Source organism: Botrytis fragariae, assembly GCF_013461495.1.
Source record: "Botrytis fragariae strain BVB16 chromosome Unknown tig00000050, whole genome shotgun sequence".
In the NCBI taxonomy this organism is placed as follows: domain Eukaryota; kingdom Fungi; phylum Ascomycota; class Leotiomycetes; order Helotiales; family Sclerotiniaceae; genus Botrytis; species Botrytis fragariae.
The window spans coordinates 140,511-166,784 of NW_023500992.1; the positions used below are offsets into that span (position 1 = coordinate 140,511).

General features: G+C 41.3%; 7 protein-coding genes across 7 annotated transcripts; 6 read left to right on the plus strand and 1 right to left on the minus strand.

Moving 5' to 3' along the window:
* Positions 1-134: 134 nt before the first annotated feature.
* Positions 135-3,638, plus strand: Bfra_004065 (uncharacterized protein; the record flags this gene model as incomplete). Its single annotated transcript, XM_037334471.1, has 6 exons — positions 135-189; positions 272-403; positions 458-1,063; positions 1,640-2,176; positions 2,276-2,383; positions 2,761-3,638. 6 exons carry the CDS (start codon positions 135-137, stop codon positions 3,636-3,638), a joined length of 2,316 nt encoding a protein of 771 aa, XP_037193005.1.
* Positions 3,639-8,392: 4,754 nt separating this feature from the next.
* Bfra_004066 (putative sulfur metabolite repression control protein) lies at positions 8,393-10,590 on the plus strand (the record flags this gene model as incomplete). The annotated part of the gene is made up of 2 exons (XM_037334472.1): positions 8,393-8,833; positions 8,914-10,590. 2 exons carry the CDS (start codon positions 8,393-8,395, stop codon positions 10,588-10,590), a joined length of 2,118 nt encoding a protein of 705 aa, XP_037193006.1.
* Positions 10,591-15,041: 4,451 nt separating this feature from the next.
* Bfra_004067 (uncharacterized protein) lies at positions 15,042-15,401 on the plus strand (the record flags this gene model as incomplete). Its single annotated transcript, XM_037334473.1, has 1 exon — positions 15,042-15,401. The coding sequence occupies one exon, from the start codon at positions 15,042-15,044 to the stop codon at positions 15,399-15,401; it is 360 nt and encodes a 119-aa protein (XP_037193007.1).
* Positions 15,402-16,518: 1,117 nt separating this feature from the next.
* Bfra_004068 (uncharacterized protein) lies at positions 16,519-18,639 on the plus strand (the record flags this gene model as incomplete). Its single annotated transcript, XM_037334474.1, has 1 exon — positions 16,519-18,639. The coding sequence occupies one exon, from the start codon at positions 16,519-16,521 to the stop codon at positions 18,637-18,639; it is 2,121 nt and encodes a 706-aa protein (XP_037193008.1).
* Positions 18,640-19,034: 395 nt separating this feature from the next.
* Bfra_004069 (uncharacterized protein) lies at positions 19,035-20,103 on the minus strand (the record flags this gene model as incomplete). The annotated part of the gene is made up of 2 exons (XM_037334475.1): positions 19,035-19,756; positions 19,818-20,103. The coding sequence occupies 2 exons, from the start codon at positions 20,101-20,103 to the stop codon at positions 19,035-19,037; spliced, it is 1,008 nt and encodes a 335-aa protein (XP_037193009.1).
* A 3,309-nt stretch (positions 20,104-23,412) lies between these two features.
* On the plus strand, positions 23,413-24,279 carry Bfra_004071 (uncharacterized protein; the record flags this gene model as incomplete). The annotated part of the gene is made up of 4 exons (XM_037334476.1): positions 23,413-23,659; positions 23,712-23,957; positions 24,014-24,210; positions 24,265-24,279. The coding sequence occupies 4 exons, from the start codon at positions 23,413-23,415 to the stop codon at positions 24,277-24,279; spliced, it is 705 nt and encodes a 234-aa protein (XP_037193010.1).
* Positions 24,280-25,130: 851 nt separating this feature from the next.
* Bfra_004072 (uncharacterized protein) lies at positions 25,131-25,973 on the plus strand (the record flags this gene model as incomplete). The annotated part of the gene is made up of 1 exon (XM_037334477.1): positions 25,131-25,973. One exon carries the CDS (start codon positions 25,131-25,133, stop codon positions 25,971-25,973), a length of 843 nt encoding a protein of 280 aa, XP_037193011.1.
* Positions 25,974-26,274: the final 301 nt, after the last annotated feature.

The following is a 26,274-nucleotide window of genomic DNA, read 5'->3' on the forward strand; positions in this document are numbered from 1 at the left end:
ATGATGTCAAGTAATATGATAAAGACTCAAGCCACCAGGACCTCGAATTTTGTTATTTGAAGTAGATCCATCGACTCCTATCGACTCTATTTCCTAGCCTGTCAACAAGTATTCAGAACATACAATTAAGAATTATGAATACTATTATCCTTCACAGCAGCGCAGCGCCCTTGAGACGGGTGCCTACAGGTAAAATCCTTGAATTCCCTGGAGTTGTAACTTTTACTCCTTTCCCTTGTCAATAGAACTAACCAGTTTCGTTTAATTTCAGTATACGAAGCTCAAATCATTCATTTCTATACCTCAACCTATCAGGAATCTCGCCGGAGACAAAAGTCAAGATTATTAAGTGATCAACTGGAAACCGTTCTTCTTCCGGGAGAAGGAGCTGCTGACGAAGAAGGTAAGATCAAACGTAGGTTCCTAAAACAATGCTAATGCGATTTACTCAACATAGGATCGAGTGATGGTTCAACGATGACAGCGAACGCCCAGATACAAGAATGCGCGACAGCAGAACCATCCATTGTTGAAATTGCACCTACCGAAATTATCGATAAGATATTGAACAATCTCTTCGAAAAAGAATTTCCTGATATCTGCTCAGCCCTTTGTTTCGGCTTGACTTCCCGCAGAAATTGGGCAATACTTCGTAACCTGGACCATACAAGCTACCTCAAAGAACATATGGACCAGATTCCAAGTATTATCGATTTCAAATACGACAAGATCCCATTGTTTAATCCGCATTACGAGTCATACAGCGTCCTTGAGCAAAGTATTATACATAAACTTGTTTTCTACCCCTATTTCTTTGAGGATAAGACAGATATCAACCATCATATTAAGCCTTCTCAACGTAGGCAACTCATGTTATTCAAGAAGTGGATGGGCCCCAAATATCGTCTTCCATCTTCTTCGGTCATCCCTTACTATCTATCTTGTGCTGTATATGGGGAACCGGGTGTAGAAAGTATCGAAGAAGCGATTCATCGGAGACGATACTCTGATTTCATACGTTATATAGAATTGAAGCAGAAGGTTACAAGTCCGTTTGGACTAGGTGATATATGGATTGCTGTAGGCAAGTCAAGGTGGGGCTCCTGGAAAAGACCTGATTCTACTACGCGTCTATTCACAGCATTGGGGTGGTAGACTGCAGAATATTTACAGCTCGGTTGGTCACAATTAGAATGGATTGCAAGACTACCAACTACGTTTAGCATTTCATCGGTCGTCTTCTACAATCAGGGGCACTTGCATTGCATTTTACACACTCATAGTCCTATGGATTATCTTGTCGAATACCAACTGATACTTTCACATACCAAAGTAAACTTTCTGACTTATGAGACTTACATGTGACCTCTCTCTGGCTATCAAATTAGTGAAATCATACAGTGCTTTCCTAATCTCATGGAGTAAACATGCCATGACCTAACTTAACACCATGGCTGGCTTTGTAAATGACAATAAATCAACTGATATGTTCTGTAATATGAAACAGACCAATCAGGAATCATTTTAGTATCTTTCTCTGTTAATTAGATCACGTTTAGGTCTAAATGTAGAGATTTAGATAAACCAATGAGAGCAAATTAAGCGAATTGTCTGTAAAATCCCCACTAACCATCCACAGATATGATCAGGCCAATATCTTTAGGTAATCTTGATTTTGGAACAACTCGGCTCTTGAATCATTTTAGGCATATCAAGGTTCCCCGCCGCCAAAATCCAACCGACCAACCACACCACCAAGGACTCTCAGTCCTTTCCTTCAACTTCCATTACTTCCACCTTCGATACACCCAGAAAGAAAATACCTTCAGCGCAAATACAACTTCAACGTTCAAGATGCCTCCTAAGAGTCGTCCGCCTCCGAAGTCAACGCAAGCCAACTTGGACAACTTTGTCTTGCAAACTTCGGCATCGAACACAAGCAATACACCAGCAGCTGGTAATAACTCGTCTCTTGCCTCGGCTTCTGCAAGGAATAATCGGACTGCACCTGTCAAAAAGCGATTCCAAGTTCGCGGTCCACTTCTTGCAAACCTCAGTCAGGGTGATGGAGCTGAAATTGACCGCGAACAAGTGATGCGCCTTCGTAACATGGTAGTACAAGAGGGCCTTAACACCATGCAAAATTTCCTCAAGTGTGACCCAAGCCAAGTTAATTGTATGTGACTGCCGCTAGTCTCCTCTTCCTTCTTCTACTCCTGTCTTTTTCCGTTTAAACGCGGGTTAAGTTAACTAAAGCTTTACTAATATTTCGCAGATGCGTGCACATCTAAGAAGAGACCAGCAGAAAAGACGAAGTCGGAGGAAAATGGAACCGGCGATCAACCTGCTCGCAAGAAGAGATATAATACTGCTAAGAGAAGAGGTTAGACTTTGTCATTTCATAGCTGTCACTCCGTTTTGATTTTTCGTTTTTCTTTTTAACTCTCAACCACTTCAGCTACTCATACTGTCATCATTCCACAATCTTTGGTGTCAGTTCAACTCCAGTCCAGAACACTAAAAGATAAACCGTATCATGGTTTTCTGACCTGCAATGGTCATTTTCGTTAAAGAATACACCAGGTCGTCTTCTCATTCATCTTTCGTGCTCTCTCCTTCTTATCATGCGTTCATTCATCTGAAGAACCACTTCATCCATATTCGAACACTCTTCCTGCATCTCAACCTTCTGACCTCAACTTTTTCCAAAGTTCATCCTCAACACAAAAGAGCTTCAGCTAATACGTCTTCTATTTCTAGCCGCCAAATTTAATTTCCCAACAGAAATCATCCGTCTCATCCTCCGATGTCTCATCTCCGAACATCAAACCTTCGAAAGCGACTTCTGCACCGCGGTCTGCTTTGCCCTAACCTGCCGTCCCCACTGGGCCATCTTCCGCTCAATCCACAGCCCCAAAGTCTCCCTGCTCGTTCAATCCCCTAAAACATGGAACCCTAAGAAAGCCGGCGTTCCCCACAGACTCGGAGATCTCCTGATCGACTGGATGCTTCCAGCATACCGTCCTCTACCCTGCCGATTATTGCACGGCGAAATGGTACTTCTTGACGTCATGTCTATCGATGTCTTTGTCAGTATCGCCGCATATCCCGACGTGGGAGGTGAGAAAGATAAGAGGCTCGCAGAAAGAATATATGAATATCGACGCAATTGTTTTCTTGGATTCTACTGCATCTACAATGGTGTTCGTTCTGATGGCTTTGGACAACCTGCAGGTCTCAACTGGTTTGTTCCCAACCCATATAGAATGGGCGAGAAATGGTATTCAGCCACCACTCGCTTTCTCAAACATACTATCTTTAAATGGAAGTCTGATTGCCATTTGGATCGAGAATATCACTGGCTTAATGACAAGGAGGAATATAGTCGTCATTACCGAGTCTGGTCGACTTATAAAACCTGGATGTTGAGAGATTGGGTTGAGGCGCAACCGGAAGCAATGGCTTACAAGAGATCTCGAGGATTGGGTGAAGACAAGGCGAAAGTTGGTATGAGAGATGGGTTTGAGATGTTGAAGTTGGTGGATGTGCGAAGCGAGGAGCATAAGGATAAGATTAAGCAGGTTGTTAATGCGATGCTGAGGTTGGTCAAGGGCAGTCAATTTTATGGAGAATATTAAAGGCGTGGAGGAGTCTATTCGGGTTATTCTGAGGAATGGGTTAAAGTAATGTACCAGCCCGCTCTGTCAGGGCTGTGGTATTCATGCAGTATCGTTGCTGCTTCGAAACTTTCTCTTCTTCTTCCGAGAAATTATCGTCAAAGTAATGACTACTCTTCCATGGGTAACGTCAACTTTGGCATAATGCTTCGACTTTTACCTGGCGAAACTGGACAATCTCTTGTTGGCAATTCTGGGGATACTGCGCACACATGACATGGGTATGCCGTTGTCTTCAGATTGCTAATAATAGCGTTGAGTTGTTTAGACCGTCTTATTTTAGTTTAGTTTACGAATAATGAATCTCCTCTCTTCTCATCTCATCAGGTCTTCTTGCGTGGAATTATAGTCGTATGTGAAAACGTTAGAGGCCGAAGAAAGACACAAGCAAGCAAAGATTTCTAACAATGCTGAACCAATAATGCTAACTTGCGTCTTGCGTAATTGCCGGCTTGATATGCTTTAAAAGCTACAAGATATTGAGATATGTTCTAACACACATCCTCTACGTGTAAAGAATATAATTGTATAGTATGCATGAAGAACACCATATTTTCGACTCACCGAGTTTTAATACATACGATGAGCGAGATGTAGATATGGGGCTTTGAGTCAGAATTGCTGATTTGTCTCCAACATAATTAGTCAGATAATCTGGCAATGCTATAATTTGATTCATACTATCAAAACTCCAAACGGGATTCAAGAGCATGTGTCAAAAAGCATTGAATCAGATATCTAACTCTCCTGCACCTATCAGAAGCTTAATGAACAATGTTTCCAATAGTCCGGACTGTAGGACGAACTAGATTATTTGAATTAAATAGTTAAGCTTAAGTTTAGCTAGATATTGAATAGTCCGTCTATAATATTCAAAATCCCCAATAAACTAGATTATTAATCTAAAAGTCCAGACGAGCTGAACTAAATAAAGGTTTATATAATATCTTGTAATCTAATTTTCTTTTAAAAAATAATAAAACTTCAACTTTCTAATTTAACTATTAAAATATAATTACTTTAAAGCTTAAACTATATTATATAATTACTTTTATATAATCTAAAAGTCCAGATTATAATCTGAACTTTATAATATTAAATTAATTAGTTTAAACAATATATATTGAAATCTTTCTGATAGTTTATGTAGTTCTAGAGAATTCTATTTAGTTTGTTTAGCTCGCTGTTCAGATGGAATACTGGCAGACTATTGGATATACTGTTAATGAAACACAACATACCCAATTTTCATCTTATCCTATCCTATCATTCAAATTCCAAGTAATCCTCAACTTAACACCACAGTATTCCTCAGCCTTGAATTGATCTTTCTTTCAATTTCACAGAGCTGAGCGTCCGACGTCTGTATATCTTCACGTCGTGTAGATTCGATTTTATAAAGTACTTTCATCAAGAAGCTAGAGCATCTCATATCCAACCACAGCATCCAAATCCATCTTCAAAAGTTTATGTTTCAAGAATCTACTCACAGCGGGACAAAAATCCTAAACAATCCCTTGGGAATCGGGAAGGAAACCGAGTCGATGTATTGATGCAGCGATATGCGTCGATACATTCTATGTGATGTCGAACGAGATACCGAGTTGATACATCGATTGATTATTCTCACGTGTTCTCTTCATTTTCACTCAATCAAAAGGTACTGTTCGATACATGATCAATATTCTAGATAGTATTAGTTCATCCTACCCGCAAAATACTTCCTAGCTCTCCTTAAACCTAACCGAAAATGTCTTATCATGTGATACCAACCCAAGTGTTATATGAATATATAACCACATATTACATGTCTTTGTTAGGGTTTACTTTCAATCACATAACTCTATCATTTTTTATCCTGACCCGCGTCTCTTGTTTCTCGTCTTGTAGGATACTTCTATATGTGTTCGTTTTCCGTATCGCTTTACTCACTTTCCCCCCCAAAATTATGCCACGGACACACACACCAACTCTCTCTATTGCTACTAGACTCTTTAAATGTGAATTGTGTGAACTTAGCTCTAACCTCCTTACACACCAGTAGTTTTTTCTCATCCTCACCTCCATACCTAACCTCTACAACCCTCTTCTTTACCCTCTTCATTACACCTTTCACTTCTCTGGTAATTGCATGTCTCCTCTCTTCACTTTATTTAGTATTGAGACAGATCATTAGAATGTAATAACTACTGCTAATCTATATTCCCTTGAGCTTGAATAAGAAGAATCACGAATTTACACTCATCGATATTACATTTCATATCCAATACACACTACCTCCTCCCTTTAAGCAGATACCTAATTAATATCTACTTTTCATTTCATAATCCATCGTTCTTCCGATGACCTCATAATCAAATCATCAATACATTCAACCAATCAGACTCTCTGGGTATGACATTCACGTGATCTGCAAATTATTCTGTTGCACATCTGAGATTTGAGGGTCGAGTCCTACGATTCCAAAAATCTGGGGTGGGTGGTAAGTGGGGCTGAATGGATATCTCTATCTCTGTTGCTGGTCGGTGTCTTGGGAATATATTGTTTGTTGTTTTGAGGAGGATAATGCATCGTATCACAGATGTCATATCTGAATGATTATGCCGTTTATATTCTTTATGCTTCTATTAAACTATCTATGCTTTATTAATAAAACTATACCGCAAGTGTAAGTAAGTAAGTAAGTAAGTAGTAAGTGTTGAATCCAACTCAGATAAATGTAACGTGAACCAGATTCATACCGAAATTCCCTCCCAGCACACCCCTCCGGAAAGCATACCCGAGATTTGTAAAGGGGAGAGAGAGGAAAGCGATCACACGTTCATATAAGGGCATATACAGAAGCAACAAGTATTTTGGAACTTGGTCAGACGCAACCAACACATCTACTCGTTGGCTCTGAGATGTGCGTACCTAGGTAAAATATCCAATGAAAGACCAGTGAAACATAGGCATCATGGATGAATTATGTAAGTAGAATGGATTATTGATGGCTAAATACAAATTGTTGATTGGGAAGTGGTATTGATTGCAACTCCAGACTGCAAGCAGCTGTTTCAATCTGATCAGCTTCTTGTATACTGTCTCGACTGCACATCTGATATTGACATTGACTCGTGAAATGATCAAGTTCCTTCGTATGACTTCGTATGACTTCGTATCTGTGTGCAGGATCTTAGCTCAGCAGCCTCAGCTACCCAATTCCTGGGCTTCACCGGGAACTAATATGCGATTCGGTTAGATCTGAGCCACGTGGTGCATGATATACAGATTAGAGGATTTTATGACGAAGATTGACTGCATGTCGAAGCATTTAGCAATTGGTGAGGTTATTCCAATATCACGATGGGGTAATGAGATGAGATGATCTTTCTTGGGTGTTTCTTGGAGATCTCGGGGAATTTTCTTAAGGTTCAGCTCTCAGCTCTCAGCTCTCAGCTCTCGTCTCTCGAGGGAGACATGGTAATCATTGTCCCCATCCATGAGTGACGGTAACTTGATTGATTGTGTGATCATGATCATCCAAAAGGAGATGCGGAGAGTGGAGAAGTATTTTGGAATGACGGCCAAAACAATGGAGGAAGGAGGCAGGATATTTGATAAAAGCAGCATTGGATTCAGGGTCTCCTTCGCCGTGGTGAAGGGTTACATAAGGTGACATTGACCGAGAGAAAGAGGCGAAAGCAGTAATAGGAGTTAAGAACTCGATAGATTATGACAACATCTCGAAAAGAATCTCGCGGGCGAATGTGATTAAAAATCAAGATGTAATTATACTTCGGACGTGTTCTGGAATGAATTAAATTTGAAATACAATTCTTTCGCTGGCAAATTCTGTTCAAAATTTGGAGTAAAATTTACATAATTATTAGACTTTTCTATGGAAAAAATGATCAATTTTTAATTTCTATCGCGTGATATGGAAACCTGAGGCACTCATCGATCGCACGCCATTTTTAGATTATCTGTCGCCTCTTTGGGGTGAAGGGTGAAGGGTGAAGGGTGAAGGGTGAAGGGTGAAGTGAAGGAAGGAAAGATGAGTGAAGTTAACGTATTGACACGAGAGAAGACAGAAAACAATACAATGCTATTTTAATCGCGTGGTGATTGTATAAATTCCATAACAAGAATAAGAAGAGGACTATTACCCCATGAATCAAATTGTGTCAAAAGAAGTACCGGCAGATACCACCTTCATCCACAAGTCTTCATACCTTTCACCTATACGTCGTAGTGCTCTTTTACCCCCGGATTTTCTTATCCCAATATCCCAATATCCAACTATCCAATTATCCAAATATCATACCTAGTGACTTGCCTACCGACCTACCTACCTACCAACCTGGGTAATCTCACCCTAAAAATCTTGGTCCCCTGGTCAAAACAACACCGAAGCACGCAATAAACCAAAAATTGACCTCAACCTCGCCCACCATCCCGGCTAGCTACTCAGCGACCCTCTATTAATCTGACTGGTGATTGATTGCGCAAGCAACAGAAGACAAGAGACAACTCAGCAAACAGAGGAGGAGAAAAATTATAATCGATGGTTTGAGTTAAAAAGAGACTGTTCATGATTATCGAATCGAACCTTCCTTCAACACATTGCGCGGTCGAGACATTCATTACATTATCTTACTCGCCCTGGTCTAAACGCCAATCCATTTCGCAATACTACTGGACCTCTCCACCATTCCTTAATATTTCACCATAACATGGTCACTATGGCGTCAAATCATGACGAATCTTCAGCATTGCGCCATAACGTCGAATTGGATCTGGAGCGGTCAAGGAGGAATACTTCAACAGGAGACATTCAAGAATTATGTTTAGCAACAAAAGAACAATCGAATCGCGAAAATCTTGATACTGATATAGTTGAATCCATTGAACCTCTTTCAATGGAGGACAATTGCAGAGCCGATCACGATCATTCCGATCCTACAATCACCATCTCGTCGACAAGTAAATTGGCAGGTCAAACAGTTGCGCCTTTTCTTGCGAAACACATTCCAGAACAATACGCTCCTTTTGGACCCCCACAAACTACATCAATCTCCCGAAAAGATCCAAACACAAAATATTGTTATCGACATCGACCAGATTCGAAATGTCGAAGAACCGCAGATGAACCTACCATGGAGAATTTACAAAGAGTGCGTCACACAATCTACCCCTCGCCCCCTCACATCTCACCCCTCTTACGGTCCCCGTACATCTACTAATATGATCATAGGAACTTGAGACCTTGTCGCAATCAGATCAACAAGGTATCTCTCATGTTTGGACACTATTCTCTGCTGCGCCATCGAAACATCGAAACCTTATGCTTCAAGGCATCCTATCGCAATGCTGCTTTCCACAATTATCCTACCTCTCCTCCGCTGTCAAGAACCTCATACGAATTGACTTCATCACAGCTTTACCTTCCGAAATCTCCTTTAAAATTCTCTGCTACCTCGATACAACTTCTTTATGCAAAGCTGCTCAAGTCAGTAGACAATGGCGAATAATGGCGGATGACGATGTTGTTTGGCACAAGATGTGTGAACAGCATATTGATAGAAAATGTACAAAGTGTGGTTGGGGTTTACCATTGTTGGAGCGAAAACGATTGAGAGATTGGAAGAGACAACAACAACTGCGAGCTACAGGATTAGGTCTTAATGGTCAATCGCCTCAGATCACAGCCATGTCGGATACTTTGCGCAACACGGGAACAAGTGTTGTGACATTAAATGCTTCAGGGAAGAGAAGTGCCACTGAGTCGGAGTCCTCAGGAGAAAGCTCAAAGCGACAACGTACCAATCCGGAGGAATCATGCCTTGGAAGACCAAGATTTAGGCCATGGAAGGACGTATACAAGGATCGATTCAAGGTTGGAACGAATTGGAAATATGGTCGATGCTCGTTGAAAATATTCCGAGGTCATTCAAATGGTGTTACTTGTTTACAATTCGACGACAATATCCTCGCTACTGGATCATATGATACCACCATCAAGATTTGGGATATCGAGACGGGAGAATGTTTACGAACTTTACGTGGTCATACATCTGGAATTCGAACATTGCAATTTGATGACACCAAGTTGATCAGTGGAAGTCTCGATAGAAGTATTCGGGTTTGGAATTGGCGTACTGGAGAATGTATGTCGTCTTATCCGGGCCATACTGATGGAGTTGTTGGTCTTCACTTTGAAGGAAATCTTCTAGCCTCAGGTTCTATTGACCGAACGGTTAAGGTCTGGAATTTTGAAGATAAATCTACATTCGGTTTACGGGGTCACAAGGACTGGGTTAATGCCGTCAAAGTTGATTCGGCTTCCAGAACATTATTTTCTGCTTCTGATGATTGTACCATTCGACTTTGGGATCTGGACACTCGACGTACGATCCAGACTTTTGAAGGTCATGTGGGGCCAGTTCAACAAGTCACCATCCTACCACCCGAGTATGAATTTGATGATGTGGATGTTGAAGAAGCAGATGATGGAACATCAAGTACAGCATCATCAACTGAACTCAATCGACCAATCGGAGAAAGTTGTTCTTCGTCTCAAGGCTCCTCTCTATTTGATTCGTGGCCAGCAGGTCGTCCTCGTCCTCCCCGCTATATCCTCACCGGTGCGTTGGACAATAATCTTCGTCTCTGGGATGTATCAACAGGTCGCTGTCTCAAAACACTCTTTGGTCATGTGGAAGGTGTATGGGCACTTGCAGGTGATACATTGAGAGTTGTCAGTGGAGCCCAAGATATGATGACGAAAGTATGGGATGCGAGGACGGGAAAATGTGATAGGACATTTACGGGTCATAGAGGTCCAGTTACATGTATCGGATTAAGTGATAGTAGAATGTGTACAGGAAGTGAGGATTGTGAAGTTAGACTTTATAGTTTCAAGGGGAAGTAGAGGGGCAGGAAAAGGGGAGCGAGGGCACGGGGTTTATTGAGGAGGGAACGACACCTTGAGGGGAAGTGAAGAGGATTTTCGTTACTTTTGGGTTTGATTTAAGTCAATGGTCAATTGGCTATTTATGGACGGATGGAAAGATACCTTTTTGCAATGTTCATCTCATCGTTGATGGTTTTCTTTCACGAAATTTTTGGCAAGCATCAAATGGAATTTATGATGGGAGTTTGGAAATTGGGGGTTGATATAAATCAATGGGATAGGGTTCTCCATTAATGGATGAAGGTGTTTGGGAGTTTAAATAGGGAAGGATTGGACCTGGAGTTTTGATTGTTTGCTGGGTGCACAACTGGGAGGTTCTTTGAACTGCAAATTGTGAGTTGATGGATGGATGATTAGAATGGAAGGAATGAATGGATCGAAAGAACGATATGATATGATTGGTTAGAGTTATGTGGACATAGTTATATAATCTTTACTTTGTGGTATGGGGATAGGGGACGGATTAGATAAAATTCATTTACGTAGGGAAGTTGTAATGAATATAGTATGAATTATTATTGAATGAACTGAACTGAATTGAACTGAGCTGGGATTGTGTGAAAAGAAAGGGAGAAAAAAAATGCATGGGATTTACAATGAAGAGTTGTGGATGGAATTCTTTGATATATGAAAGGAAAGATTGTTTGATGGGTGAGTGTGTATTTAGGTGATGCTGTTTTTTTCTTCTTTTTCTTTTTTCTTTTTTCTTCTTCAGATAGTATGGGTTCGGATAGTGCTCTGATATGGCTTTGGAGATGTATGTGGAGATGGAAATTGTATCTTTCTCGGCTCTCTAGGCTATTGGGTGTTAAGGGAGTTGGGGGGGAGATGATGGGAGAAGAGAGGAGATGATGGGAGAGAGGAAAGGGGAGAAGAGGGAAAAGACGAGGGAAGAAGCTTCAAGGGGGAAGGTATGTGGAGAGACTTGGAGATAGTTGGGGGGGAGTGTGGATTTGGAGGATGGATATAAGTGGAGGGGGGAAGAGGAAGAGGAAGAGGAAGAGGAAGAGGAGTTAAAGATAGTAGGTGGTTTAGTTGATGATGGGGTAGAGAGGTAGGTAGGTGTATGTGCGTATAGGTAGGGTATCGAGGGGTGGATGAGTGTGTGAATAATTATGTAAATGAGTGGATTGTGTAGATGTATGTATGTTTAGGAGGAGGAGATGATAGGGGAGAGAGTTGGGAATATGTAGGGATGATGATTCTTTCTCTGAAATGGAGATGGGGATGTGGAAGTTGAGATGGGGAGTTTAAGGTTAGAAGATGGTGCTGATGTAAAATAGTGTGGATAAAAGATGGTGTGGGTGAAAAATGGCATAAATGATGATGGTGAAATGATATGACTAGTTGTTTGAGAGGGGAAGAGTCTTTTGGGATTGAAAGGGGAGGGGGAGTGATGAATTCTATTTGATAAGGGAGAATAAGCATTGTAGAGTGGAAGGGAGTTGAATTGAGAAGAGAGGAGGGAGATTATGGGTTGGGGTAAGAGAGTTAGATGCGGAGATGGTCATATTATGAGTCGGGAGGATAATGTATAGAATAAAAGTGACACAGGTGATATAAAACGACCATTTGTTTGGGAGAGGGATATATTTGGATAGAGAGAGGGGTGATAAGGAATGAGGAGTGAGGAGTCTTAGGGAGAAGAAAAAGAGGGGAGGGAAGGATTGAGTATATTAGAGTAGTAAGGGTTGGAGGGGGAAAAGAATGACAAGGATAAAAAAGGGAGTTAGGTAGGGACGGAGATAGAATTGTACAAGGTGGTTAGGTATCTGTTTTAGATAGAGAGAAAGGGTGGTGAGGAGTGAAAAGTTCTACGAAGCGGAGGAGAGAAAAGGGAATGGATCGAGGATATTGGGGCAAGGGAGCTGGCGTCTGGAGGGGAAAACAATAGGAAGAATATATAAATGAGATCCGTGGGAGGGAAAGCAGAAGATGGGAGAGTTTGGGGGATAGATAGTGCTAAAGAAGAGGAGTGGTTTTGAGAATTTAGTTTTTGCAGAGTGAGTGAGCCGGATTGGAGAGGTTGTGGGGGTTTGACGGCTGAATGGATAGATGCATGGATATATAGGTAGAGAATAGGTAGATGAATCATGAGATTTCTCTGGTGATGTAATGGTGAGTTTGAATGATACTGTGCTGTGATGTGTTTTTTTATTTAGGTGTGGGTGTGTATATGTGTGTGCTACATGATCACTTCATCTAACTGTTCACTTCATCTTGAACACATCGAGACTTGATTCTTTCCTTTGTCTATCTGTTTTGGGCTTTTAGTATATACATAGCCATCTACTCAACTACTCTACCCCTTACCCCGTATCAGCTGTATACATTCCTGCATTCACACACACACACACACATAGTATCAAATCAATCGAATCTCCTATTCTCAAACTTGTCGTCCTTTCCCCTTTTCATTTTTCCCTCCTATCCTGGTCATAACCAAAACCAAAACTAAAGACATAGAAAGATTGAAATCTCGGGGTTGAGTGGAATTGAGCTGAGCTGAGTCGAGCTTGCTTTAAACGAAGTGGAAGAGAAAACGGAGTGAGGAGAAGGAATTATCTGGGACAGAGAGATATCTTGAATCTTGGTGTTTTTCTACGAATATGGGTAGGTAAGTGTATGGTAAACGAGAAGATGAATGGGAATTGAGAAGTAGAATTTGAAGATATAGAAGATTCATCAAAGCTTCATCTCTTGAGGCTTCTGACTTCGGCTCTATGAGTGAGTCATCGAGCTGTACGATATATATCATGATACATGTGGAGGTATCATATGCATATCTGAAGCTAAGCCAGTACCTTGTTGAGTCGAAGCTCACCTGAACTAGGTTGTCCAGTTGTAAGTAAGAGATTTTTTACCTATACAAATTAGCCCAAACAATTAAATCAGCCTATTAGTCACTGTTTTCGCAATCAGAATTTACTGACCTTCTTCTTTATCATCCACATACTTCAACTTCAACATCAGAATATCAAACTACAACTTCACTTTTGGAGACTTGAGTAGGACCGAAGTATCGTCTTACCTGCAGTTCTTCCTGGACATACAGGCGAGTTCCTATGTTCCTATCCTGAAAGTTGTATGGCAAAAGGGAAAGCATAGCGGAAAGACGGCTAGAGGAGAGATACATGGATCGATTGCGACTTTACACCTGCAGATCGACCCCTTCTACTGCTGGCTTACCTTCTCAAAGCATGTCTTCATATTGGAAAGAAGTCCTAATCCCCCTTGGAATGGGTGAGGCGTGGTGCATAGAGGCAGCAAGACAGATGTGTGCCGGCTTAGATTGTTGTCTTATAGCGCCAGTTTTGGGTGATAATAGTAACTGGAGTAATGATGCGGCGTGGAGAAGTTTTCGGCAGACTCATCTTTACAAATGAGCTCATTCTCAGGAGCTCTTTCCTATATCAAAATTCCAGGAAAATATCAAGAATCGGCTTAGGTCATACGAAAAGAGCTATGGAGAGTGTCAGGACCATTTTCACTCTTCCGATTTTCCAGGTGAGTCATATATTTTGTCGGAATACCCAGATCTCTTGCCGGACTTCACTGTTCTTCTTCTCCACGACACTATAATGATACCACTCTATACTATTCTTTTGTATCATTCTTTAAAATATGATATTATGATTTCTATCGTATTGCTCACTTGTTCGTGGGCTTTTGGGGTGGGAAGAGTTCCGCATGATGCCATGAATTCACTGGTTATAAAGTTGGACATTTAGATGAGAGCATGACTTCTAATCAGAGAGAGAAATATATAGAGAGCTGCATCGAAGTTCAAGGATCTTTCTGGACATGGAAATCTTCTTAAGGTGGCGCCTCTGACTCAGGGTATTATCTCGTACATCGCCCCGCATGTACACGCTGTAATCGAACCAAGGCTTGACTCGAAGTCAATTGTTTATATGATATCAGTGATTAAGACCCCACTTACATGATTTGAAATCTTTATTACCTACGGAACCGTGGCTGAAATCATTACCTGTATTTTGGTTCTCAAGACGGTGCAGAATGAGACGAATGTCTATTCGCTTAGCTATAGTGCCAAGGTTCGGACCTAATTTTGATTGGTCCGGATGCGTTGGACATTCACTAGCCGATCGAGGAACAGGTTTAAATTTATGTAGGTCAAGCGTGTGATTACATACCCAAATAGATGAATAGCCGTAAGAAAAAAAGGTATCAACTCGCAAATTTTGAGTTTATGGATACATTTTCCAAACATCAATCTTCAAACTCTTGATATCGACATTGCAAATTTTGAAACATTCAACACCAGCAGCTTTCTCACCCCAAGAAGCAAACAGCAGATATTTGTATTCAACTACTCTCTTGTTTTCACAGTTTAGAAGAATTACGAAGTAGATTTTCTCCAGCATAATCCAAAAGAACTTCGATAAATGAATCGAAACAACCACGCTACATTTAGACAATCCACTTCCAAAATTCTCCTTCCATCACCTTTTAATCGTGTCCAAACATCCGCTAACTTTACGAGCGCCCCATCTCGAAATAATTCCAGAGCTGAAGAGCGCAACAGAAAAGAGACATTCGAGAAAGAAGAAGGCCTAGATGACTGGGTTCATATTATGCCAGAGTTTATCAAAGATCACGATACTGAATTCAAATGCCATACATCCAAGCTAGGATCTCCATTTCAATTTGTTGAGAAAACCTCTGTTAGATTGAAGCGTAACAGAAGACAGCGTAGAGGCACGAAGTTTGTTCAGAATACTCGACCTGGTCGGCGTTTAAAGTAGACGGAAGAGCCTAAGAAATCAAACTTGTGAGCATACACCCGTCTGGACAGGCGGGTGAAGCTCCGATCGACAAATTAGAAATGGCACTGGGCTGCGCTGCTAGGACGAATGGGCTTAGGGTTAGCTGAGATGTGTCATGGTGAGATTAGCAGAAGTAGTTGCGCAGAATGGATCGGTAGATATTTTCGAGTAGTTAAGCAATTGTTATCAATTTTCCAAAAGGAAAAAATGTCATTCCAGTTATCATGAATAGAAAATCAATTTCTGTTTCTTACTGAGCTGAACTCTTCAGGCACAAATTCTACCACATCCAGGTAAACCTAGGTTACAGGTCTTTGCAAACATCTTCACGGATCATTGAACTGAAATGAATTTTAGTATCTGTGGATGTATATAATGTGGATTTGTATAATGTGACCTCTCAAGATATTTGTGGAACAAGAGTGGGTCATCGTATCATTTCACGCGCCGATATCATCTTGCAAGATTCCGAATGCTATGGGCAGGTCAGGACCATTGAGTTGTGATTAGTGTAATCTTTATATGCGCTCAAATCGTGCAGCGATCTGCTGCACACTAGTACATCCATATTAGTCTCCCAGAACTTTATGAAATGCCACAAGAAGAAGCAGGAGTATTAACAAAAAGCTGTGAACGTGCGCTTAAGGCAATGATATCGCGGCTTCCGAATGAAAAGTGCAGCGTACCTTTCTGACATTTGCAAGATTCTACAAATTACGCTTGAACCGTAGTAGGATATATCTCAAATGGACGAACGGTAGCAGAATATTGTTAAATTCTCAAGCCTAACTTATGCTAGCACGGCAAGCATTACAAAGCCGGAATCAGTGATACTGATTGATAAACCTTGCCAGAGCCGTATGTGGTTGAGGGAGGATTTATGTAGGCTCAAGGCACACCAAGATAAAGGGTTCTCTTCGTCACATACTCGTAAACATCCCGATCTGAAAAAGTCCGAGGTTCATTCTGTCTCAATTTCAATCAATCAACATCACGTAAAATAATACGATCAGAGTTTCCAATTGAATGAGCGATCCCGCTTATGTTCTGATCAAACTCACCCCGAAACAACCAGAGACCTATTTCTCCCCTCAATATGCCAAAAAAAGTCAGAAAAGAGGTACCCCCGCGACCATCGCAAAAACTTAATCAGTTTTTAAGTCGCCTTTCCCATTCTCTATACCTACTCCATTCTGAGGCCAACTTGGCTCCCTCTCGGAATCGCTGTCTTGAAAAAAGAAAGGGCCTACTCGCCAAAGCCAAGGAAGCTCACGGGCGCAAGACCAAAAGAAGACTAGCTTTTAGGAGAAAACTCGAAAGGGGGGTTGTAATCTGCCGAGTTCGTCGAGAAAATAATAAAAGCTTGCCATTGACAGTCAATAAATCAAGTAAGCCTCGAAGAGAAGCTCCTGTGATCATAAACTTGGTGTCAGAGAGTGAGGATACAGGCGTTGAGGAACTAGAGAGCGAGGAACACGAAAGTGAGAATGAGAACAAGGGTGAAGATGGTACTGAAGAAGCTGAAGAGATATCCAGACCAATTTCGAGCGGTTTAAAAGATACCCGGAGTATTCCAATTGTTGCGAGCCATTGGAGTCAGGCACATTCGCATCAGCGTAGTAGCAAAACTGTAGATGGTGAAGGAAAAGAAGAAGATCGCTCCGTTCCAATTAGAAAATATACAGCAAAAATCGAGAGTCTGTCGCCCAATAAAGACATACAAGAAAGACACAAGAGCAGTACTACTGCTTTCATAAACGAAAAGGATCAATACAGTGAAGAGGGCGACGACAGCGAGGAGGATAAGGGTATTCATTATCCGCTCTCAGCATATACAGGAAATTCACTGAACCTTCCGATCGCTAAGGGCACGGTCCCTGGACCCAAGTATGGCAGAGAACTTTTGTTGGCACTTCAACGGCTAAACGAACGCGCTATTTCAACTTCAAGGAATTCAAGACAAACAACTCATTTCACGAATCGTCATAGCAATGTGACTCATAAAGGTCAGAGATACACCCATGGAAGAAAGCCTACGCCGAAGATTCAAAACGTAAACGGGAGCATCATCTCATCGTCAATGCCAGCACTCAAAACAAAGAGACTCTCACGCGGTAAAGATATGATGACTCGCAGAGTCAAGCGAGGAAGTAACGGCATGTCGAAGATACCAGAAGATAAGGAAGACAGTGGAACCGAAGAAGAGAACAAAGGTGATTCTACAATCCTTCCCGTACAGTCACATTCAACTCCCTCGAAAAAAACATCGCCAGCACATGCCAGCATAGATCTAGAGCACAAGTGGAAGTCGAACGCCATGCCAAGTATTGCACAAGAACACGAGGATAAGGGACAACCAAATTATCTCTCCAATATATCTCCTCCTTTACTAGATGGATCAAGAGCGAAGCGCCAAAAGACAGCGGCGGTTATTTCGCGGGACGAAGTGAATAAGGACATTGACGTAGTGCTTCAGGTTGAGTCCATGATTCGACACATCCCAGAGAAAGTTACAAATTATGGATCTTCTACAGAAAATATCAGAACCAAATCAGCAAAGAGCTTTGCCGATCTTCCAGGTTTGGTAATTCGTCAAATCGTCGATACCCTTTGTGAGCAGGAAGATGGAAAAATCATCTCCTCAATATGTTTCGGGCTCACTTGTAAACTTCACTGGGCTTTTTTCAAGGCCCGATGGTGTCCTCCGGGTACTGATATTATCTACGAGGGATATCTACCAAAACAAGACGAAGCACTTCTCGCACCTTTGCTGCAGAATTGGGTTCCAGAAATATATCGAATGATGTCGGGGAAGGGTGGTGAAGGTGGCCCAAGCTTAGTCCCAATGTTTCTTTCAAAGAACCAATACGGGGAAGGGTATACGAGAGAAGAGGGGAGATTGGAGAAAAGATACATTGCCTGTCTCTCCATCCTCGATGCTACGAATCAAGATGGTCTGCAGCTAAAGCCCAGCCGCGGCTTACATACGATGATAGATAACACGATTGATTTGCCAAGCCCCCATGGAATGGGTCATTCTTGGTACGATGCTAGTGCCTCTGAATACTTATTCCTGGTTGAGGAATGGGAATATTCAACACTAAATGGTGATGGTCCTGGATTCAAAGCCATTTGTGAGTCGTGGCACACTTTTCAAGATACTTGTTTATGGGATTGGGTCAATGGGAAGAATTTCAATCAGTTTCGTGAAGATTGAATGGATGATGAGGGAATGAAAGGAAGGCAGAAGGTCAAACAGACTTTACTCAAGTTTGACAAGAAGGTGAAACATTTTGAGGCAAGTAATCGTGATTTGGAAGATACGATTATCGGTGCTGCTGTTGATGAAACGGTGATGGAGGATATTATCCAGGTGTTATGAGTTCATGATGGAAGCCATTAGAAAAGTCAGTTTGAGGCATGGATAAGCACTAGATGAAGTTTCAATATTATTTTATTTCTCTGGAACTGTAGCACTACCGCTGAGATATTTCCAAAAGATGATTGAACTTTGCCGCCCGCCAATACCTTCCTAAATAATTGTCCAACTATTATCAAAACAAGACTCAATGTGTTTGCCATATTGATATCTCTAGCCCAAATTGCAACCAGCTAGTATTCATCATCCTCCTCTTCCCATAGCCGATATCCTTCCAGAAACTGCTCTTCATATGCCTCTAACTTTTGTTTCGCAGCGAAAAGCTCATATTGGCCACCATCGTTGGGCGACTCGTCCTCCGTGTAGTCCCCTACCCAGTCTTTAAAAGGACTGGAGAAGTAATTGGTCCAGAAGTAATCCAAAGCTTCGTCCCAACGAACTCCTGATCCTTGCCTCCAGAGCTTCGCTCGCTGCAAAATATCATTGAGTGCTCTTTCGTTCCACTCGACACCTTCGCCGAATGGTGAGACAAGAGTTCTGTAGAGAGGGTATCCTCGACCCCCTGGTTGCGGAATCTGTAGGCTAATACGACTGCAGTATCTGCCAGTCAGAGTAGTCTCTTCATCGCTATCTCTCTTCCCGTAAACCTGTCGCGATAGATACATCACGTTGCATTGATAGCCAACTGCAAGTGACAAGGTTTTCTTTGAGGCAATTCGGTAACTCAAGCCCATCCACTTATTCAATCGTGGTGCCAATGCTATCTTAGTCAATGGTGAAAGCTTTGAGTAATTGCGATGATGCTGTCGCTTTTTATAGCACCAAAATGCTTTTCTTGCAAGTCCCAGGCAAATCAACGTTGCGATGTCATCCTTTTCGTAAAGCAAATTGAGAACGCGGAGAAATACTTCGTGCGGAATCACCAAGTCTGTGCCGTCATCTCTTATGATTAGAGCTTAGCCGAGAATTAGTTTCAGTAACCTTCAAGCGCAAACTCTATGATCTTGGTGGCTTACCTTGTGCTAGGTCTCTGTGTCTTTCCTTTACTTTCAAGACTCCCCCAACAATAACTCCATCCTCTCCAGCCTCTCCTTCCAGGGCAGGGATGTTGCGCCTTCGCTTCTGTTGTCTGGCTGAGGCTACCCGTTGGTCCAAAGCCCTCTTATTGCTAGGTTTAGTGGCGGACCTTAGCACCCGCCCCGAGGTCAGCACTTGGCTCATCATATCATTAGATGGCGCCGAGCCTATTGGTAACTCTGCATCTTGTAGAGAATGCGAGTTTGAAATATTATTGCTCGTCATTGTCAAATTCTGGTGGTTGAAAGTCTGGTGTGGCTTAAGTAAACAGAAAGCAAGTAGTGGTCAAAAGAAGTTTTTAGAAGTTTTATGTGTGTCAATAAAGTAGTTAGAAGACTAATATGTCCAGGAAGTAATCTTTTGGTACACTAGCTCGACCTAATTTAACAGCTGCTGTAAAAGGTTTATAGTCACAAGCGAATCCGAGGGCCGAGGGCCAAGGCCCAAAATGTGATTTCTAATGGCTATGACATAATTGAAGACTAAGATAAAGGCTTTTTAATGGTGATCAAAGTAAAGAGAATAGTTTTTTAAATTATTTGACTAGAAAATTGTGAAAGTATGCAAAATCGCATCTTGTGTGCACACTAGGTTAGGGATTGAGTAATTCCTGTATATATTCTAGAATATATTATAAATTCAAGCCTAAGTATGCGATTTTTTGTTAAGTGTCTCTCTGAATAGAAAAATATAGAGAGCATATGTTATCAGTGACCATGTAGTAATAAAATATGGAAATCAAAAGGCTTTGCAGAATGATAGGGGATAACTGTGTATAACACTATAATTGCTAGATCAAGAACAAGGAATAGTTAGGAAAGATCGATAGAGTTACAAGTAACCATATAAGCGTAAGATGTGGGAGAGCTACTTATTAATACTTCTGTGACATACTGGGACAAATTCCAGTTTGGTTGACCTTTAGTTTTACGCGATTTTTGTCCCGAAATCAAGCACTATGCAATCAATTATTGTTACAATAACACAGTTTGCATTAGAAACTTCATCAACTCAATGAGATACAGTAAGCCGTTGTTGGTTAAGGATAAAGATTGATCTGGAATTAGACAGACAATCATCAAAGTATCAAGTAGGAAAACACACCCCTTTCTTTCTGAATGCGAATAGCAATTTTCACAGATATACATGAATTGACCATTTTGGTTAACACACAGGATTGATTGCACAATAGAAACAAATAAAACAGTCATAAGATGATTATATTGTTTGTAATATGTCTTTAATTGTTGTCTAATGAGAAACAATTGCTGAGGGAGAATTGATGTTATGAACAACTAAACACAACGTCATACCACAATCTCCACGATCATCTGTGAAATTCCCTTTCTATAACATAAACCAGAATGATTCTCCTCCAGAGTACAAGTATCTTTTATCATCCTAGGATGGAAATATTTAGATTTGCATGACGCTTTTCCTTCGCCTTACTTTTGATCTTTCTGTTGACAAGGCTACGCGGTGGATTGTACGTAGACTCTACCCTTCTCAACTCTTTCTTGACTTTCAATACCTCAGATGTGAGACTCTCTTCGTTATCCTTGCTCATTGCCCATGCCTGAACATCGGTTTCTGAAAATAGGACCAAGCTCTCAGTGTTCCCTCTCTGTCCCATCCTTTCCAGCAGACAACGACCTTATTGTAATAATTGATAGCTACAGCCTCATACCGAAAGGCTTGGTCAGTCTGAGATCACGTGGAAGCTTAGAAGACCATGTAGTATAAGGGAAATATGATTCCGACCTCGATCTATATGACGCACCAAAGATCAAGTCAAATTGGTTCATCTCTCTTCTCTCGCGTTGGTAACAGGGAGCTCTTTGTAAAATTATCTTTCGGTCCGTATATCGCTCAACTAATTTTATCCCTTCCCCATCCCAATCAAGACCATCTCCATAGACTTCGGGAGGCAAGAACAGCGTGTTGCCATGAGTGTGGCGCGTAACTTCAAAATCTACAACGCTACCATGTCCAAGGTTTGCGATTCGCGCCACTCGATATTTGGGTAGCATCCAGGGTTGAAGTTGAGATAGCAGGCTTTTTTCTAATGCACGACGCCGAGTACTGGTATGATTGCTGGTTTCCCGAAGGGTAAACCATATAGGCCAGGTCAGAGGAGTCTTTGTGGCACAATGCAAAAGAGCCCAATTGTCAGAATTTGTGTGGCCCAGCCAGACTGCAGCTACAACATTCTGCACAATACTCTCCTACGATTCTGCAAAGTTGACTCTCGGTACATCTTTCAGAAGGATGTCGAATATCTGCAGAAAAGTCTCCTTAGGGAAAATGAGTTCCGTAAATATAGAAGTCAAAGTGGAGACCTTATTATCTGGAGTAGGTTGGATTTAGCGGCTATATCACATATGCTTAATCTAGGGTAGGGCTCAAAAGTCGCTATGATTTACCTGATTCGTCCATAAAGTCTTTCGGGTTACTGATTCATTAATGATTCTCTTTGCCCTCAAGAGTGCTGATATTGTGATCAAGAGTCTCCTAAACAACAGAAAGAGACTGCTCTGAAGACAAGCTGTTTTCGATAGCCATGTTGGCTCCTTCGAGCTCTTGGCGCTTTTAGGCCTTCTTGGCACGTCGTTTCGCTGCATTCATACAACCCATCTTTTGTGAAATTAGACCAAGAAAACCTTGAAAGGGGGTGTTATTTCTGGATGCGAGTTGCTTGCATACCATTCATATTGAAAGATTTAATGAGCTAGCTAAGATTGCTCTCAAACAGGCAAAAATATTAGGAAAACGAACTATATAGTACCTTTCGGATGCGCCTGATAATAGGTATCTCGGCTAAAAAAAAGAGGCCCGGAACCAAGCTAATTATATTTCCAACCAACGTCTAAAATCATCAACAGGATTGTTTCTCAGTCTCTTCCAAGAATTCCAATATTCAAATTCACTCAATAAATATTCTAGTCTTGATGTTAGAAGCATGTGCTGGGAGCTGTAGTGGTAATTTTTCTCAAAAATCTGGCACACTAGAATATCTGCACCACTCTTCTCTTCCTGTATATACTCTGTATAGGTACAGTATCAATCTAACAGTAACATACATTTGGCTTTGGTTTAGCATCTTTAATTAGATTTATTTTGTCATCTTGTAGAATCACTCAAAGACGAAGCTCAGCATAATTCCATGTTTCTACATACGCAGACTAACAAAGGCAATTGGTTTCTTGGTATTGTTTCAAGTAGTTCTTGCATTTTGGAGCAAATAAATGCAAAGGAACAATCTATCATCTGACATCTTTGTTACGATATTTTGGCTTCCAAAATCAGTGATTTCACTCAATCCTGTTAAGCTAGTGAATATAAATTCTTCAATAAGACCGGAAATTTGTGGTTGTATTTCCCGAGCTCTAGGTCGGTTAGCCAAATTTTACTTTCTCCTGCACAAACTTTAATGTCTCAACAACAAAACCAAACTTTTAAGAGCTTTCCTAACCAGTGTACGAAAGATTTTCAGACACGCTTCACATTTTAACGGCATCTGTTCCTCAAACAAAAATGGGAAACGAAGTATCAACACAAAGGGTTACCTTTGGTTCACGTCCACCACTTCCACCGTACAAGCAAGTTCAACAAGAAGCCTCCCTGAATAAAGATACTCTCTCCACCAACAAACGCGAACGTGAGGATTCTGAAGAAGATCACTCAAGTCAAAATGTCAGCAAACGCAGGAAATTGCACCAAGACGAGAATGGTAGCCATAACATTCTCACTTCTAAGTCTTTGATAGTCATCCTGAGATGTGGTAAGTCTCTTTACCTGTTTTTATTTCTACCTAAGCATTAACAAGATTAAAGATTCCTTATCATCACTTCAGAGTGTGTCTCAACAAAAAAACCCCATGAGAACAAAGAAAGACAGTGGTTCCAGTAGAGAAGAAAACAACCCCCGTGCAGTTCTAAAAGGGTTGGTCAAACAAGAACTCGAGTACATAAACAGGGAGAAACAAAATCGAAGACGCTTGAGAAGGCAACGGGAAAAAGCAATGGCCAGCAATCCTGGACGTGATCCGATCGGAACCCCATCTTCGGCCGATCTACAGAGTATGGCCCTCACTGAATGAATCTCTGTCTGATTTGGTTTACTGACTATTTGTTAGCTAACATCTCGACTGATTTTTCAACTGTTTCAGAGCGTACAGCTTCTGCTGCGAATAAAGACGTTAAGATCAAGGAGAGTCCCGAGATTAGAATGAAGTTCAGATTCAAAACTTCCCCAAATAAAAGTGCATCAACAAGCTCTGCTGCTGCCGAGAACAAGGATCAACTGATCGTGAAGTTGAAGTTGCCAAAAGAAGTAAGTGGTTGCCCTGCTTCTTATGATTGCATTCTTTGTTCCATATTATCATAGCTAATGGATATCTGATTAGCTCTTTTCACAGACACAGTAGCTTATACCTTTCAATGGATTCAGATGTCGGATTAAACGAGTACTAGTGGTGGACAAGAGAAGTGTAACAGCAAGGCACATTGGTGGAGCAGTAATTAATAGGATATACTGTTGTTTGAATATAATTTCATCTCTTCTATGGCCACAAGTAATCTCAATGAATGTAAATTTGGATATCCTCAGTGTTGTTCGAAGAGTTCCACAGCTATTGATGTGAACTGTTGAGCTTGACTTTAAGAACCCAAGATTCAGCTCTCCCTGAGTCTTGAACATGATCGACTCTAAAATTGAATACATTCAGGAACTATGTAGACAGTTACACAAAGCAAGTCAAGTGTTTTGAACGTTAGTTGGAATCGATTATGATGAAGAATACAGTCTGATTTCCTGTATATTGTGTTATACGCTGTAAACTTCTCCCAAATAAAATTAACAGGTTTTCTTTGCCATAACTGTTATCTCGGCAGATGTTCTAATCTCCACCATTTACCTAGGTACATCTCCAGTTCTTTGATACAGCTTGGCTGGCTTTTAAATCTAGCCGAACCCGACACTATTCCTGTTCCTCTTCCATAATATTACTCTTGGACCGCGCAATAACTATACTACTGATTGATTCAACAGATTTCGTCATTGCTTGGTTTTATTTGGAATTGATGCAAATCTGCATGAAATATTCATGCGACGAATGTATCGTTTCTCTCAACGAAACTCGCAACCAGCGTTTTGAGCTATCTTTCCTCTCAGCCTACACAATCAATAACGCGATCACTTACTTTTAGTCTTCCGATACATGAGATAGAACGCGTTAGCCACTAGCATCGGCCATGGCGCAATGTTCCATAGAAATCGACATCCATGCTCCAATGATCGACTATCCAAACACAGGCAAAGAATCAATTACGACAATGGCAGCAGCTACGCCCCACAGCAAACAGCTTATACCACCTGAGATCATTCTCCGGCTCATCGAAGTTATGGTAGAAGCCGACGACGAAAAATTGAATCGACCTACAATAATCTGCCTTGGTCTTACTGCGCGTTTATATTGGGACTTCCTAAAGACACAGTATCATATGCAACAGAGATCAGCCACGTCATCATGTTTTCCGACTTCCTTGGAACAACCATTTCTTGATAGATACGGCATGAGACGACTCGCGCAGGCGCTGAAGACATGGATTGGTTCTGACTATCGCCAGGTCTCAGAACTGTTTCTCAACGAGACGATTGGCTGCCAGATCATGTTTTTACGCCGCGAGGTCTACGGAGATGTATTTGAAGACGGTTCCATCCACCCTCGTGAAAAGAAATTAGCAGAGAGACTTCGACATTGGAAAGAATTCCCGTTCAAAAGTTGGCCATCAAATATGCCTTTTCATTCCCCGATACTCAAGACATTGTCAAGTCCCTTCGGAATGGGTATTCAATGGTATCCCACAGCAGCCCGAGAATTACTCAATATAATCGTCAGCTGTAAGAGATATCAACAAAACAATATTTTAGTTGTTGGCCGTCATCCGGAATACATTTCGTATGAGTTTTATCTTTCGCATTTTGATAGTATATTGTGGAAATGGGTACGTAATAGGGACAAGAAAGATACAGCAGAGTTGAAGAAGCTTAAGAGGGAAGTGAGACATTCAGATCATATGTTTGGAAGGCTATGACACCAGAAGCCACTGTGTGTGATCAGGAATACTGGCTATGATACGAAGGTGGATATCAGAGATACCAATGATACATGTTGTGCAGTGCTAAGCATCATTCTCAAAATATCAGGAGATTCTTTGTTATTTGGTTTGTTTTTATGGACCAATTCTAAGATTTGATCAGTGGGCTGGCTAGTTCAATTCAATTCGTGAAGTGTTTCTTCTTCCCTCTTCAATAATCTGCACTGCTACTTTACCGTTTCTGCAAGCCATCGGGATGAAATCAGGGGATATAGTGGGGGTCTTCTAATTTGTCAAT